The sequence below is a fragment of the Pagrus pagrus genome (genome assembly GCF_965226575.1).
Source record: "Pagrus pagrus genome assembly, chromosome: 23".
NCBI lineage: Eukaryota > Metazoa > Chordata > Actinopteri > Spariformes > Sparidae > Pagrus > Pagrus pagrus.
In genome coordinates this window covers 20133632-20150820 of record NC_140205.1, presented here as the reverse complement: position 1 = coordinate 20150820, position 17189 = coordinate 20133632, and the positions used below count along the sequence as shown (strand labels likewise).

At 43.1% G+C, this 17189-nt stretch overlaps 1 protein-coding gene across 2 annotated transcripts in view; it reads right to left on the bottom strand.

Annotated features, from left to right (window-relative positions):
* scube1 (signal peptide, CUB domain, EGF-like 1) overlaps nt 1-17189 on the bottom strand; it is a 121515-nt gene that overhangs the window by 34366 nt on the left and 69960 nt on the right. Inside the window, exons 7-8 of one of the 2 annotated variants that reach the window (XM_084346292.1) lie at nt 12373-12462; nt 4411-4527 (exon numbers count right to left, since the gene is read on the bottom strand). In XM_084346292.1, the coding sequence (XP_084202418.1) occupies nt 4411-4527; nt 12373-12462 (207 nt within the window). The remainder of the gene's footprint in view (nt 1-4410; nt 4528-12372; nt 12463-17189) is intronic. The other variant, XM_084346293.1, reaches the window with a different exon arrangement.

Sequence of the window (17189 nt, the reverse complement as noted above, 5' to 3'; positions counted from 1 at the left end):
CACTTTAAAAATAAAGGCACCAAAACTACTTGGTTAGGTTTAGGAAAAGATCATGGTTTTGCTTAAAATAACTGCTTTCTTAAAACATTAATTCATTGAATCACCACCTGACCAGTCCGAACCTCTACCTGCAGACATTCTGCCTCTTTCTGCTGCGTTCATCCTTTGCTCTCATCGTTATCACCCCCTGCTGGCACTGCGTCTTCATACGCACATATATTTTCGCACCTAGGCAGGGCAAACCTCTCCTCAGACACCTATGGGTGATGTCACACTCCAGTCTATAAGCCCTGTACACCCTGGTCTGAGTCTAGCTGATTTACAAACAGCAGCAGTAATAGTGCAGGGTGTCTGACATCAAGTACACTCAGTGCGTGTGTATTGTATGTGTAAGGTTTGTGTGCGTGTGTGTTCCTGCTCGGTGCCCAGGTGATGGATGCTGATCGATGTGCGCTGCCTGCTCTGTGTCTCTCAGCTCCCCTCAGCACTGATCCCCGCTCAGGGATTTATGAAGCCCGGGGGCTGATCACAGCCAAATTATGTGGGCGGGGCACAGCTGGACTGTACCCCTATCCATCTTCCCCACTCAACTCAGGTCGCAAAAAAGGAGAGGGGGAGCTTTTCATCTTTCCACCACTGTAAATGCTGGGTTCTGTCAGGACCACAAATCACCTGGAAAGACAGAGTGGAAGTGTTTGTACAAGCTGCTGGGCTTGAACCTGACATCAGACCAGCGGACGAGACGTTCTCCCAACATGCAATTGCATTGTTACCTGCCAGTCAGCAGACGACGTTGCTAGAACGGCTACGAGAGCCAAATGGACGGCCTCATGAACATTTTCAATTTGTACTGTCCCCCCATGAAAAACCACAGCGTTAGTCATTTCAGTAAGTTCCCCCGAAACCACATCTGATAAAGTTCAGCGACAATGGCCTCTAGCAGCTGTACTTATTTTGACAGCAGCAAAGAAGGAAGTCAGTGGATGTTGTTAGTCCACATAGGGAGGAGGCTGGGGTAGATGGATGACTCAACAAAACATCACACTTGCTTCTCAGCTGTGTGTTCGTATTGTAACCATGACAATGACGGTCCCTTTATCTTAACTATATACTTATTCTCACACAAAACATAATCTTTCCCGAAACTTAAAGGTCCCATGTTAAGCTTACTTTTAAGTTAATACTTTTATTTTGGGTGTCTACTAGAAAATGTCTACACTCTTTAATACTCAATAAACACATTTTTGTCGTACTGTCCATTGCTGCAGCACCTGTATTCACCCCCTCCCAAGGCCCCCCTCCCAAAAAGCCCAGTCTGCTCTGATTGGTCTGCTTTCATGTGCATGAGCAAGCACTGCTCAACGCGGTTAAACATCAGCTCTGCCTGTGTTTTTGGGGGATGAATTGTGACATCACAACCTTCCACAAGTATTGACGGCTCATTTAAAGTGCAATGTTTCTGAATACAGGCAGCGTATATATCCCTCTGTTTGTTTGGTTCACAGTATCTATAAAGCACCTAGGCCTGCTTCATAATTGAAACTGACAGGTCCTGTCCTTTCGATGAGTACATTTGCTGGTCAACTGCTGTATTTATTGCATCTGCAGCTGGATGGTGCTGTCTGTGTTAGTGTGTATATGCCACTGAGAGAGAGAGAGAGAGAGACAGTGGCCAGTGAGGGCCTCACTGTTCAAACATCTCAAAGTTTGCTGACGTGCCGTCTGCCTGCCGGGCCTGAGACAGCTCTGGCCCCAGAGTTTCACACACCGACATGCAACATTCTCAAACTGCCTGACACTGAATTCGCAGACACACATACTGCACAACACACACACACACACACATAGTATTATACAGTTTAGAAGAACATGCGGCCTCACAGGAGGCGCCCAGATTCTGACAGAGTCATGTAGCTGTCACATGACCTGCACCCGGTTGCTATGACAACTCGTATCTCCCTGACCATGTCTGTCACATGTGGAGTTGTGCCCAGCTGCTCCATCTCTCCATCCAGGGCGGTACCATCGACTACCACACATGTACATGTGGCAGAAGAATGTGGAACTTCATTCTCCTTTTTACAGATAGTTTTACCCAATAGGCATGACTGAGAATATCCACTGTACAACACACAGGAGAACTCGTCATATCAACCAGTACACACCAATGTGTAGTCATTACAACAAAGTCATATAAAAAATACAAAAATGCAAATTCCTATAATTTGGTTTAAGGATAGGCTCACTAATTTTCAAGTCAGTCTTGAAACAATAGACAAAAAATGGGTTTTCCTAGCTGTAATAATTCCTCCTTTAACATCAGCCATCAGATCCCTTTCTAATGCCCTTCAAATGGAGTTTATGGGAAGCAATATTCACAGTCCTCATTCTATGCAAAAATATAGTCAAAAGTTTATCCAAAGTCAGTACGAGGTTTCAGCAGTCTAAGTTGCAGGTATCATCACAATTTCTTTTGCATAAAACTGCCTCTCAGTGTTTCTTTGTTGAGTGAATTTTGAAGACGCCAACTTGATTGATATAATCTAGACTGCATGTTAGCTTCAATGTCTGCAGCTTACCAAGATAGTAAACTTTGTCCCTAATCTCTTGCACTTGAATCATTTTAGGAAGACATTTTTGTTCAGCCAGTTTGACCAGGAGGAGAAATCACAGCAACCAACAACTCTTCCACTGTACGTACGCGCATGTGATTTTAGGTTTAGTGCCCCTGTGGCCCCCAGTAGGGACACGTCTTATCCCCACCTCTGGTCAGACTGAAATTCATCTCATATTCCCACTAGTAGATGGTGCAGGTCGATAAACGATACCATGTAAACCAACTGAAAGCACAAAGCGAATATGCCCTGGCCTATCATATCCCTTGATAATGGCGCATGCTACAAGTAACACGCGAACAGCCAATCATTTATCAGGTGTGTAGTTTGGTTGCACCATCGGCACGCAACTGACAACAGAAGAGCGTGTCCCGACTTGCTTTGACGTTATGCACACGTGGGCAACAGTAATCTTACAGGATTGAGGCGGCTGCAGTTTTTGGAGCCAGGCACTGCAAACGCCTGGCTGTTGCCTGATCTAACAGCTGATTGGTTTAGATGTTGACTCAACGATATGACATTTTACAGAAACTTTTTATTGTTTTGCTGAAATATACTCACACAGTAGTAATGCCTGTTATTCTTTGCAGTCTGATACAGTGTCCTACAAGCTACAGCAGTGCCAAACACTGACCCCTTCATTCTCTGTCCCAGTCCTCTACTGCTCCTCTTAGGGTCACTTATCCTCGGGAGCTCCCTTTTCGCTGCCGAAGTGTGTCCGGGCTAGTTAGGTAAAGCGGACAGGCCGGCTCCGGCCGCCGCTGCTCTGCCACTCGGCCTGTTTGCTCTACTCACGAGCCAAAAGACACTGCAGCTGCGCCACCCAAAGTGGTCGGTGAGACCACCGGGGCAACTACGGCTCACAATCTGCCACAGAAGCTCTGCTGCTGGCTGAGTATTTTACAAACCAACCGCAAGAAAAACTCAAGCACAAACCATTACCACCAGGGTGAGAAAATGAGTGCTGCCAGAGAGGAAATTCTGAATAAAAAAGAGCAGGTCAGCTCGCCGGTATGGCACTATTTCTATTTGTTTGTGTGATTCTATTTGCATTTTTTTATTGTTGTGTTAACATAATCTTAACCTACGTGCCTTGATAAAGTGGTTAATTTCAAAATAAAGAGGTCAAATTTGACCTTTTTTCACCAATTATGAAAATAGGACAGGTCATCAATAATTATCGATATAGGTTGATATGAAACTTCACTAGATAGACTCATTAGCCTAATCACCCAGGCCTACCCTTATAACAATATAATATTTTTTTTTTCTTTTCTTCCGTCTGTTTTTTTTTTTACAAACCGCACACTGTTAACTCCCAAACAGAATGCTGCTGCATTATCCAGCCCTGAAAAGAATAAGGCACGTCTGCCTGTAAAGACCAGTGTTAGACTTAGTTTGAACCCACAGTTCAGCCTCATTCAGTGAGGCTGTTTGTTTAGAGGAAAGCAAAAACTCTACAATAACATGTTTGGGATGTTTAGGCCAACGCTGTGGCCGCCTTCTCCTCGGACCACCTTCATTGACGTCACCAGCGGGCTGTCGGAAGTGGAGAAATGCTCAGCGGTAAAATCAACAACAAGCGGCAGCATTAGCAGTGACCGCGACCGGTGCTCTGTGCAGTTGGAGGTGAAGCGGATGGTGGGGTTGGGGTTTGGCTCTGGATCACTCAGATACCAGTCATAGCAGTCTCAGGTGCGTACACAGTGTGCTCAGTGAACAGCAGCAGTGCATCACTGACCCTTACAACTGGCCTCACACACGTATATTCCCACACTTTTATATATTTACTGACCTTTGCAGGTCTTTCCGTCAGGCTGCAGGGTGAATCCTACTGGGCAGCTGCAGCGCACCCCAGTGGCCGTGTCTTTACATGTCCTGTCACAGCCGCCATTGTTGACGGCACAGGTCTCTGCAGATGGCGGGACAGAATGGAAAAAGAGAAAGAGAGGAAGAGGGTGTTAACATGTGACCTCTGCTTCTGAAAGAGCATGACAAAGAAACTAGAGACACTGAAGGTGGTGTGGGTTGAGACAAAGCTTCATGCAGTAAGAATACACAATCAAACAACAGAATAGGATATAATGTATTTTTTCATGTAGCTTTGTCAACACACAGATGAAGAAATTAGATCACAACACCCCAGTTTTCATGAGTAGAGACATTTTTATACAGAGATAAATACATTTTCATACACAGAAAGTCACACTTTTTTTTTTATAATTGACAGCAGTGAATCATTACAACAAGACAAAAATACATGACACTGTACTGATAAAGGAGGGTGAAGAACTCTTTGGCCCAAAGGTCGGTCCTGTTTCCAAATGTGATTAGAAATCAGTTGACACACAAAAAAAAGGTAGGGACAAGGTAAGTAGACAGAAAAATAAAGTTAGTGCAAGGTTGAGTGTTGTATGTCTAGAACACACTCAATAGAACTGCCGTGTATATTTTCCCCGAGAAAAATGTTCTTGTATGTGGCGTAGATAAGGTTTGCTCGGACTTGTGAATATTGCTTGAGCTGATCCCAAAACAAACACAAGCTCATGGTAACTCTAGCTCACCTGCCCAGCCGCTGTTGCTTTAGCAAAGCTCAGCACACACTTTCCCAATGGGCCTGGAGAAGTGCTGAGGAGGCTGAAACTTGACTTTGACTCATGTTTGTTGAAAAGGATTCAATAAAACTACACCTAATAAGGAAGTTTCGCTTAGTGACTGTTCTGCTTTTGGTGGGTTTGACTTCAGTATTTCCAGAGAAAATCCAAGTCCTACATATTGCCGTTGTGTGAATGAGTGCATGAATTAGGAGAGATTTAAAACACAGCATCATCAAATAAATCTTAGTTCTTATAAAAGTTGACATTTGGAATTCAGAAGGCTATTGCTAGACATCAGCAACATGTAAATCGGGGATGTTCCCCTCCATTTTGGCAGCTTTTCACATTTAATTAATATGCCAGGAGACTGTGTGCCTGAGAGAAGTGAAGAGGGAGTAGGAAAAGCCCTTTCAGGCTGGCAAACACATCCACATCTAGAGGTCAAGGCATTAGCATAATGCCCTTTCAGAATGCATAGTCACAAACACATTGCAGCCAAGATGGCTAATGCTTTCTTTCACAAAACAGGAAGGTATTTGTAGATGTGTTTGTGTTTCTTCATGCAGCTCCAAACAACATCAATCTCACGGCTTCTTCCCCTAATCTCTGTTTTCTAGCCGGCATTTGTTCCTTGCTGTGTTTATCCATCAAAGCTCTGTGTTCATCATTTGCAATCCTTTTCATGTCTGGTTCTCTCTCTGGAGGAGTTCTGAGGCCAGATAGCAAACGATTTCTGAAAACGGTAGAGGAAGCAAGGCTGGAAGGAGAGACATTCCATCATCCAGGCCTGTCTGATGGGCCCTGTAGGGTACGACAGCAGACCTCAGTCCCTTCTCCCAGCGCCATTCTCTGTCGTGTGTGTGTGTGTGTGTGTGTGAGAAAGTGTATTGTTAACTATGACTTAAAGTCTAAGTGCCTGCACAGGTGTATACAATCAATAATACTTTTGTGTGAGTAGGTGCATGTGAGTAGACTTGATGCGTGTGGAGGTGGTGTTTATGGGTCAGAGTGATTTATACTGAGTACAGTGGGCCCTATCATTAGCTGAGGGTGAGCACAGTCCTGCTCAGAGCCCCTCTCTCTCCAGGCCAAGCCCAGCCCAGCCCCAGGGCCAGACTGAGGAACACAGACGCACCGCTGGGTCTGATTGATGTGCTGGACAAGCCCCTAATACCCTCCTCAGCCCCCTCTTCTAAGCCTCTACACCCTCTGTGCATATTTCTATCATAGCCTGGTTTGTGTGTGTTCATGTGTTTCTGTGTGTGTGTGCATGCACGTGTGCGGCAGGACGTATTTCCACATGTAAACTTGGGTCTTGTGGACTGATATCACCAATGATGGATTCTGATCACATAGTTTTGTCCTGTTTGTTTAATGTTTAATCATTCCTTGGTATTTTCTTGCCAATTTCTCCCAAATTTTGTCACTTCATCTGTCAAAGTTGGTGTGTTTTCTGCTCATACTAATACCACTTTGACACTTGTCAAAGTACATTTTTCAATTGACTCTACAGTGGTCACAGGTGTTAATGTGCTCGAGCTCTGACTGGCTCTAATGGAAACACCCAGGTGGACAAATATTTTCCCCTCTTCAGGCGATGCTATGCCTTCTGTTGAAGTGAAGGACACTGGCTTGTTATTACTTTTCCATCCATCTCCACCCCTCAGCAACTTTCATTAACAGCTTCTTCTTGATATAGTCTGATGAGGTTTATGATCTGCTGCTTTCTACTGTTTTTCCAGCGTATTCGTTATGATGAACGTGACGCAAAAAAAAAAAAACAACAACAGAAAGGCACACCTGTCTCCTGGCAATGAGAAAAGAGTCAATTGCCTATTTTAGCAGGTTAACCAATGTTTAAAAAACCCACATATACACGCTAATTTTAGTGTAATAGTAGTATAAGTGAAAAGAAAAATTTTAAGAATTCGAATGAGTGGCTGTTTATTTGTGAGAAACTGAGGCAATGAAACACTTAACTTATAGGTGCAATATGTAATAAATGGCCACCCGTAAAATTCATATTTAAAACAATCAGGGGGCAGCAAATGACTAGAGTAACCACTAACTTCTGCTAACTGTTGTTAGCTGTTGTTAGCCAGTTAGCTCAATTAGCTGTGCAGCTAGCGGTCCAGACCAGAGGGGGAGTGTTGGTGCTTAAACTGCGAGTACTCCTTTCTTTCCGAGAGTTAAATGAGAAAATTGATACCTTTCTAATGACTCATTGTGTTTTTCTTACACTTTTTTTGTCCAGATTAAAATAAAACAAGATGTAATGTGTTGATTAAAGAGCTGTAGAAGTGACTGATAGCCTGATTCCCCCAATTTCTAGCCTACATGCTAAGCTGCCTTTTGGCTGTAGCTTCACAGTGTATATAGTACAGACATGTCAGTGCAACAATCGTTTCATCTTCACAGCAAATAAGTGCCTTTCCAAAAATGTTGAATTTTTCCTTTAAGCATTCATTTAAAATTGCCCACTGTCCATTCTGGGAAATTTACAATGAAACCAATTCCCAAACTTTTACTTTTTGTTGTTGTTGTTGTTGTTGAAAATATTTAATGAATGGTGAAACCAGTTATGAATTAAAAATGTTATACTTGCACTGAACATCATGCATTCATTTTTATTGCCACAGGTTATTACAAAATGACCCTTCCTTATGTTAACATTATTAAGTGCATTGTTTTAGGACTATACTAAATGATAAAGAACAGTCATTGGTTTCTTTGACTCTAGATGAAATTGTCACAGACAGGTGAAGAGGGAATTGGCTAATGTTTCTTTTAATTATTTCTTGGCTATGTTTTTCTTTTTGCCTTTAATTTTCAGTTTGACAGCAAAGGGGGGAGCGAGAGAGTGCACAGTATGCAGCCAAGTGCCTCGGGTCACCGCTGCTTAGGACTCAGCTGCTCCTAAGGACTGAGCCTTAGTACATGGGGCTCATGCTCTTGGTGAGCTACCAGGACACTCGGACCTAAATATTTAAGTTGAGGGGAGGCTGGTACGATGAGAGGCAAATAACTAAGTACAACTCTCCTCTTGCAGACTGATCAACAGTGGCAACTTCATCTGTAGGATTACAATATGTCAGCAAGGGGCAGAGGAATGAGAAGGACAGTAACTATACACATGCCCATCACATTCCTCGTATGGAAACCCTGACCACTGCAAACTGCACTTGCCATGACAGGAGGACACATGTTCTATTGATTCAAACTAGAGAGCATGAGAGAGAAACCCATGTGCACTGTGTAAACTAAAGCATCATGCCAAGTGACAACAACTGCCGCACTGCTGTAAAAAGGTGAGAGGAGCACGATCACCTTTCAGCACTCCGCAAGATCCCCTTTGGCCCCGTGATGGGCACCTTAATCAGCTGTCAGTCAGCATGGCTCTGGCCTGTAATCATTCTATAAGGATAAACCTACCACACACACACACACGCACACATATATACACAAATACACACACCTCAGCCTAGTTTCAACTCTCCTGATGTGATGGTTTATTTGGAAACCAGAGCCACTGCAACACCACTGAGTCTCTCCTTTGACACTCTGCTCACATGTGTCCAGCACCTGGCTCCTGATTCAGCTATTCCTTCAACATCATTAAATGTCTTTGAATTACTTTTCATCAAGTCGCCCACGCTCCCTCCTCTCCCCTGCCTCTCCCTCCTTTCAGTCTCACTCCCTCTCTTCTTCTAGCCTGTCCTCATCTCAGCAGCACCTTTTCATTAGAGCCTTGGTTGCAGTTCCATTCGCCTTGATCGGTGTGTTGTCTGCGGGGTGTGATGGCGGCGGAGGCACAGACAGGAGCGCCGCGTGTCAGAGGAAGCAGACAAACTGATAGCAGTGTAAAATCTAACATACTGATGCTGTTCAGGCTGTGCCAGTGCTGCACTGGGTTGGCCTCTGTGCTCTCAGCAACCACATGCATGTACACATGTTCGTTCATGCACATAAGCATGATGGAGGCACACACGGACTCAAACATTTAAATAAAACACAGACACCACTGGTAAATCAATATTAGGGTTAGGCTAGTATCCAAATATGCAGGACATGAAGTAGTGTTTCTCCTTGTCCAGGAACTCCAAATTCAACATGTCTGTGACACTTCAATCTACTAATCCTAATAAATTCAATATTAAGATAAATGAAGTGCTAGGTTGAAAATAATTTTTGACTTAATAGCTGGACTATCTGGACTACATGGACTTTTGTAAAGCACTTTTATACAAAATTTGCCTCTTATTCACACACTCACACACCAATGGCAGCAATCTACCAAACAAGTAATTTGGGGATTTGTGTCTTTCCCTAGGACATGTCGGCGTGATCTTTATTTAAAGTCATGATGTTTTAAGTCCCTTGTTTCTTTCTGTGTACAATTCTAAGGTAAGATGAGGGAGAGTTAATGTCAACTACTTAACATTAACGTATTCAGAAAGCTGGAGGTAACAGAGCCTTTGAAACCTTAGATCAAGGTTAAGTCTGAAATGTCTTTACAATACACTATATCACTAGTCACAGGTGCTGCTGTGGCTGATCCTGATCTCATTGTAGAAAACCTCCATATTGGGAAGTGTTTCCAATATAATGCCACTGAGGTGTACAAGACGTACAATAGGGCATTCCTGGAACACTACAGGTTACATATGGAACGGCATCAGGACGGATGACAGGTTTGTTGGTACTACAGGAGGTGAAGCAGGGTTTAGTGAGGAGAAATAAAACATTCACCTAAAAGGTAATCGAGGGAGAAGAGAGGACAGAGAGGTAAAAGAGGGATAAGGAATCGCCCCCTAAAACCAAATTCTCCACTCTTCCTCACTGGCTAGAACCTGCTGAAATAAAACTTGTATAGAATAGGTTTAATCGACTACAGACTGTACAGCACAGCAGTTGGAAGTTCTGGATACCGGGAGGAATTTCTGATGTACCTCTGTCTCAGAAAATAAAAGTAAGGTGAATTTCAAAACAGTAGAGGATGAAGGTGGTGCTTCAGGAAAAGCAAAAAAGACTTTGATTGAAACAACCCATTTGATTTTGGGTTAGTCACAGGAGAAACATTTATTCATTATTTGAAAGATGGGTTGAAGGTCTGAAAGTGACAAGAAGTGGCAGGGTGCAGTCTTTCACCTATCATTATTTTACAGAAGAGTCCTTGATACATGGCATTTATAGTGGGAATAGAACAGCATCATAAAAACAGATTGGATCAGGATTGACTGGAGACAAAAGCATAATGAATAATAACTCAGCGTAATTGTATTACCACAATAATACCTCAAAATGTATTGAAAATGACCCCCAACATGATTTAATAATATTATTATACTATTTTCTAAGCAGTAGTGAATAAATAACTATTTTTTAATATACTTCCAGGAAACATTCAAATGGTTTCTGCTTAAAGGATAACTACCGTTTTTTACAACCTGGACCTTATTTCTAGCAAAATATATGATCATTTACTCACCCAGATAACTTTGGTGTCATTCGGCGTCGTTCGGACGAAATTAGATCCAGTGTAGCGCCGATATATCCATATAATGTGAGTGATCCGGGCACCGAAGCGCAGCCTCTATGAGCATTATCTGCCACGAAACTAGTTCATTTCACCAATATTTTGTTACGATACGCTAGTGCTATTCCCCTCTGAGTCCGGGCTTGTCTGTTGTCAACATCCGGGGTCTGTAGGTTGACCTACTACCTCTGACCTGGATGATGTCATCTCTGAGCTGCGCGTGCACCCGCGACAGCCGGCTTGTTTACCTGTAGCTGCTACTGCTAGTTTGACCCCGGATGTTGATAACGGACGAGCCCGGACTCAGAGGGGAATAGCACTAGCGTATCATGACAAAATATTGGTGAAATGAACTAGTTTCGTGGCAGATAATGCGTTATATAGAGCCTGTGTTTCGGTGCCCCGTCACTCGGATTATATGGATATATCGGCGCTACACTGGATCCAATTTTGTCCGAACGACTTCAAATGACACCAAAGTTATCTGGGTGAGTAAATGATCATATATTTTGCTAGAAATAAGGTCCAGGTTGTAAAAAACGGTAGTTATCCTTTAACTTCTGCTGATCATGCCATTTTTTTTTTATTTACAACTAGTTTCTTTCAAACTTATGCAGGTCAGAAAATTGAAGTACATTTTTAAACCATTTACATTTTCACAGATTTCTATAACTTCAGATCAGTCCAAATTTGGAACAAGAATCCAGTGACTAACTTCCCATTTTAAAAGTTTCATTCCTTCATTGCCTATTGATGCCTATTAATAATGTCTTCACACTGCTCAAATTAAATGTCACTTTTGAGACAACAATACATTGGCACATAAATTAATAACAGGAAACAACGTTAATGTTAATGTAATGTACCTGCTTATAATAACTGTGTGTATGAGTGAGTGAGTGTGACAGAAAACAAGAGGAATGGGTCTTATTGTTGAATTGGTGAGAACATAAGTGGTTAAAAAATGTACTTCAATTTAAAGAAATTTCAAGTATGTTGCCTGGTAATTACCACCTACTTACCATGAAATTTCCAGACCTGTAAAAAAGAAGTGTTGCCTATGGATGTTATGTTACTTATTTGCTTGAAGGTTGCTAGCTGTTTTTGGAGAACCTTGATTTTAAGCCGGAGTGATTTACTAATTCCAAAGGACTGGGATGTCCAAGGCTGTTCACATCACTTTGGTGGCATAGATCTGTAATCATTGGGCGAGCTGGGTGTACAACTTTTTCAGGGGTTTTGCTTTGGTATCCTGTTTTGGTAACATGGGTAATCAAATGAGGGGAATGGGATACAAAAATATTTGGAATAGGTGCAAATGGGAAAGTAAATGTTAGTCATTGAAAAAACCTTGGAGCAATCAAGAAATTTGGTAGGTAGATTTAGGGAGGAAAGGTTTAAAGGAAAACAGCGATCTCTTTGACTCCGTTCTCATCACGTTAGATACTGTTGCAACAAAACTGTGACTGTGGGAGTAGACACAGTGGGCATCAAAGGTTTAAAAAAAAAAGATTAACAAAATAAAGACAGAGAGAGGAGGACGAGGAGGAACGGAGAGGAGTGGAGTCGGGGATACAAGCACAAGCGCCATGGCAACACATAGAAAGAGGAAGAAAAGAGTTACCCATAAGTAGCCGCCGTTTCACCCGCTTGTCCACATCAGCTACTGACGTGGCATTGAACTCAGAGCTCTCAATTGCAGCCTCATCTTTCTCTAAAACACAAGTGACAAGGGGACAAACAGTGAGCAGCAGGTTAATGAGAAGCCCAAATGACCAGACCTTCAGCCCCTCTTGGCGTTTGAGCAAAAAACCAAAGCCAAGAAGCAAGAAGCGATGAAGAAGCGCCAAAATCCCTGTTAGAGTGTTAATCCCCAAACAAATGATAAATCCCCCAGAGCAAACAAAAGAACAAAACAAAATAAATGAAAATGATCAGTATCAGTGTGTAGCTTACAAAATGAAGCGGTAGGTAGGCAAGTAGGTAGGTAGGGAAGGGGAGGGAAGGAGGTTCAGGGCTTACATATGAAAAAAGTTTTTAAAAAAGATAGGTAGAGGTGTGGGGTTTTGGGAAGGGAGTGGGATTGGGGTGAACGCTATAGGGGATTTTAATTCTGATGTTGACGTTGCTGTTGCCGCCGATGGAGTTTCTGTCTTCCATATCAAACAGCCACACTTTGTCTGCATTAGGATGGAGGAAGAGAGAGAGTGGAGGATAGATGTCCAACATTTCCATGGCAAGCTGCCTTTAAATGTGCTCAAAGAGACAGAAGCAAAGAAAAAGGGGTTGATGTTGACGACAAGAAAGAGAAGAAGGAGTGGTGCAGTGGAGGACAAGAGGTAAAACAGAAGAGGAAGGCGCTTGAAGAAGTGAGCAATGACATGATGATCGAGAGGAAATGATGAACAGAGTAGGACAAAGAATACAGGATCGGTCCCATCATGGCCCACAACGGAAGAGGTATATGAGGGAAGGAAGGGGTATACACACTGAGAAATGGGGTTTGAAGGAGGGAGTGTAGGGAGGGCATGCAGAGAAATATAAAAGCAGGAGGAAGTAGTCTGGGGGCAGCGCTGGTTGCCTGTTTGTCTATGGAACACATCGCAACTGGCTTTAACAGTCAACACTGGAAAAACCAAGTTCCCAAAACTGGGCAGTGACGGTGGGGGGGCTGAGGGTTGGAGGAAGGACGGTGGGGGGTGGAAGGGAGGAAGGTGGAGCTGGTGAATGGCAATGGCTGTAGAAGGAGGTGAGATGGCATGCATGTGTTGCGGGGTTGGGGACGGTGGGTTTGATGATTGGGCTGGGAGAGGGAGGCGGCCTTTCACTGGGCCTGAGTCATTAAGGCCTGAATGAGCATCTCTCTGTGAATGGACGCCACTTGCCGGCTTTGATGTACACACACAGTCCTATGGGATGGTGGGGGCCAGAGGGGTTGGATATGGGGGTAATTAATGTCCCTTCCATTCCCCAGCCCAGGCCCACTACCTTATTCTTTCACGGGCTTGATGGACAAAGTGGAGGACTCTCTGAAGTCCACTCAGGAATGAATGGAGGCTTTCTGGTGCTCAGCTAACGGGTGAAATGTGGCTGTGTGAATGTGTGTGGAGTGCGATTGTTGAATCGAATGCTTGTGCATACCAGTACTTCTGAGCTTCGGCTTGCTTGAATGTGTGAAAAAATCTGTCAGAGAAGGAGATAAATTGTGAGTGTGTGTGTGTGTGTGTGTGTGTGTGTGTGTGTGTGTGTGTGTGAGGGGTTGATGTGTAAGAGGTTGAGGTTGAGAATGGGTGGGAGAAGAGTCCCACTCACTCCTAAAGAGTCTATGGGACTAAGCGGTGGTCAGAGGCCCACAGAGAGGGGAGTGTTTTAGAGAGCCAGACCTACATAGGACGAGGAGGGGGAAGAGTTAAACCACTCTACAAAATTAAAGCTAGGAGGAGAATGGTAATAATCAATGCACTGGAAGGAAACAGAAGGACCAGGGCTGCTAAAACAACATCAACAATAAAAATGTACTTCAATTCAAAAAGGGAAAATGACAGAAAAACTAAAAGAAAACAGGGAAAACAACAAGTGCGCAGTGCAGGCTCTCCCATGCAGCCGGACAAGAGGACAGACAGACGGGCAGAAAGATTAGTGAAAGAGGCAGTGTCAGACAAATGAACGATGTGGCACATGTGAGTGGACACATGCAGTAGCAACAGCATGATATAAGAGTAAAAGAAGGGTGAGTGGAGCAAGTCCCTGTCTCTCTAGTGAGGTGTATGGAGCAAGAAAGGGGGCTGATGGATAAGGATGTTGGTGGTTTTGTGGTCGTCAATGATTCGGTTGCTTTTGGTTTGGGACTTGTGAGGAGGTGGAGATGAGGATGTAGTGAAAGAGCTGGAGGAGGAGGAAGTTTGGTTTACTTTTTTCCTGGGAGCTTTACCTAAGATCAGGCTGCAATTGAGATGTCCGTTTTGTCCGTTTTAGCCAGAGTCTAACAAGTGGCCCCTGACCCCCCACCCCACCCAGAGTCGCTCTTTCCTCTTGTGCACTGAGGATTAAATTCACCTGATTTGGTTTTGACATGGATGCTCAGACAAGACAGGCAATCAGGTACTATCACCAGAAAGCAGGAGGAGGAGGAGGGAGGAGGAGCAGAGGTACAACGCTACATAAAAAAGGGTAAAAGGGAGGGTTGGGGGGGTTAAAGGCAGGCCCCCCAAAAAGTTGGGACACTCAGACCATAGATACAGAGGTCCTTTCTCTCGTCAAAGTATGAAGAGAGACAGAGAGGGAGACAGAGAGAAAGAAAAGACACGAGACATCGGGAAAGGAGGGAGACGAGGGTTCTTGCTCGCTCTCATTCTGCTTCTTCCTCAAAGCCTTTCATCGATGGTGTGTTTCACTTCTTCAAAGCAGCTGGAAAGAAAAAGGGGTTATCAGCAGTCAAAACCTGGTGCTGCTGAAAAGCAGCACAGCAATCTGCTCGAGTGTTGACCGTGAGAGACAGACAGACAGACAGACAGACAGACAGATAGACAGACAGACAGAGGAAGATAGACAGAGAGAGACGGAGAGAGAGGTGTTTCCAGTGTTCGAACACAGCAGGAAAGACAGCACATCAACATCACAACAGATAACTGTGTCTCTGTGTGTGATCAACAGCATTGGCATGATTCTGGGATATTTCACATTTACAGTCAAGAATCTGAGAGCTTCATGTTTTTTCTAGCTCTGCAGGCTGTTATAATCTCACCCGTTTACATGTAATGAAGTGTTTACTCATACTTGCACTTTGTTTTCTTTGGTTTTAACCACATGGAAAAGTTTTACACTGCCCATTACAAATGAACCTGAACTTGTATACAAAAGGCACATGAACTCCTCAGCAGCTCATTAATTGGACAGAGATTTGGTGGCTTGTCATCCTGCCAGATTAGAGATTCTGGCAGCAGGAGAGTCCAAACTCTGAACTTCAAGGATTTCTCCCTAGAATTAACTGCTATGAACACCTTTTCTGATGTTTGTATTAATTCTGATTATTACTGAAACGATGTCACGAATATAACACCATTCAAGACTGTGGTTTGGCCTTGGTTCATTTTGTCATGCTAAACTTTCCAAGTTTGAGGAACAATCAGATGTCTGCGCAATTGACCATAAAAATCTTGGTCTAAAGTCAAGGGCGCAGTGTTTTTCTGCTCTTTAAAGGGCACATTATTTAGAAAGTAAGATGCGCCTACAGAGGCAGGCTCATAAAGTGCACGAACACTTCTTTAATGATTAGAGAGGCTGCTTTCATTCATTTTAAATGTTCCCATGCACACCGTTGTGTCATTGCAGCAAATATCATGGCACATTTAAGCAGCAAAACTAAAAGCTGTAGTTATAAACCCGACAGGACAAACAGTTAAACCTCTAGCTTCTCAAATAAAAATTTTTAGACAGGATCTTGGGATTTATCATGTGGACAGCTGCTTTACTCCAAACAATTCAACTATATGACTCTGAACTGTGTGTGTAACCTTTTGGATGTGTCAAAGAGCAGAGAACATTAATTAACATTAGATCCTGATTGATCCTGTCATTGTGTCAGGAGATTTAAATAAGCAATGAAGTTAAGCTGCTGTGCTTCATGCATAAATGTGCACATCATGTCTCTCAATTGAGAGACAAACTTCATTTCTGTTGCTGGGGGATTGCTGCGGTAACAGAGTTATTGATGGGACAGAGGATTGGGAGACAGCAGAGGGTGACTGGCCAAGGACTACATGCCTCCCCCCAAGTGATGACAAGTGCCTCTGTTTAAATAGCAATGCACCAGGTGCAGGAACACCTGATTTTTGAAGTGAATAGGAGGTGAAACTTTGATTGCTTTAATTCATGTTATGCCCAAAACATACCTATGACTAATTAAGAGTCTAAATGCAACCCATTTGTGCTTTGCGCATACTTTGAGCCCACATTATACAGGCCTTAGACACATCCTGAATGCACATGCCCCACAATATAGACCATGTGCTATAGATTGTTTAACTGGGGCCCAAGTGTTTAACGGCCAAAATATTAAATCTACAGATACATCTATGATTTTCCAAAAACAACATAAAAGTGTTTTAAACCATTTAGATTGTGCATGACCTGACCACTTTTATTTAGAACTGCATTACATAGAAACATTTGTGCAGATGAGTCATTTTAGAGCACTACTTGGATTCATTCATTGATTAATTCAAGTAAATTGGTTAATTATTTTGAGCAAACAAATCATGATGTAACTAATTTGAGGGAACATTTTGGAACAATGTGAAATGAAAAATTATAAACACCATTGATTACAGGCTCTTGAGGCCAATATACTCTCTGAAACAAGCTGCAGTAGACTGATTTCAACAGCAAAGACGTGGTGATGGCATTTTTTTTACAATCTCCACAATCTACTTCTCACATTTA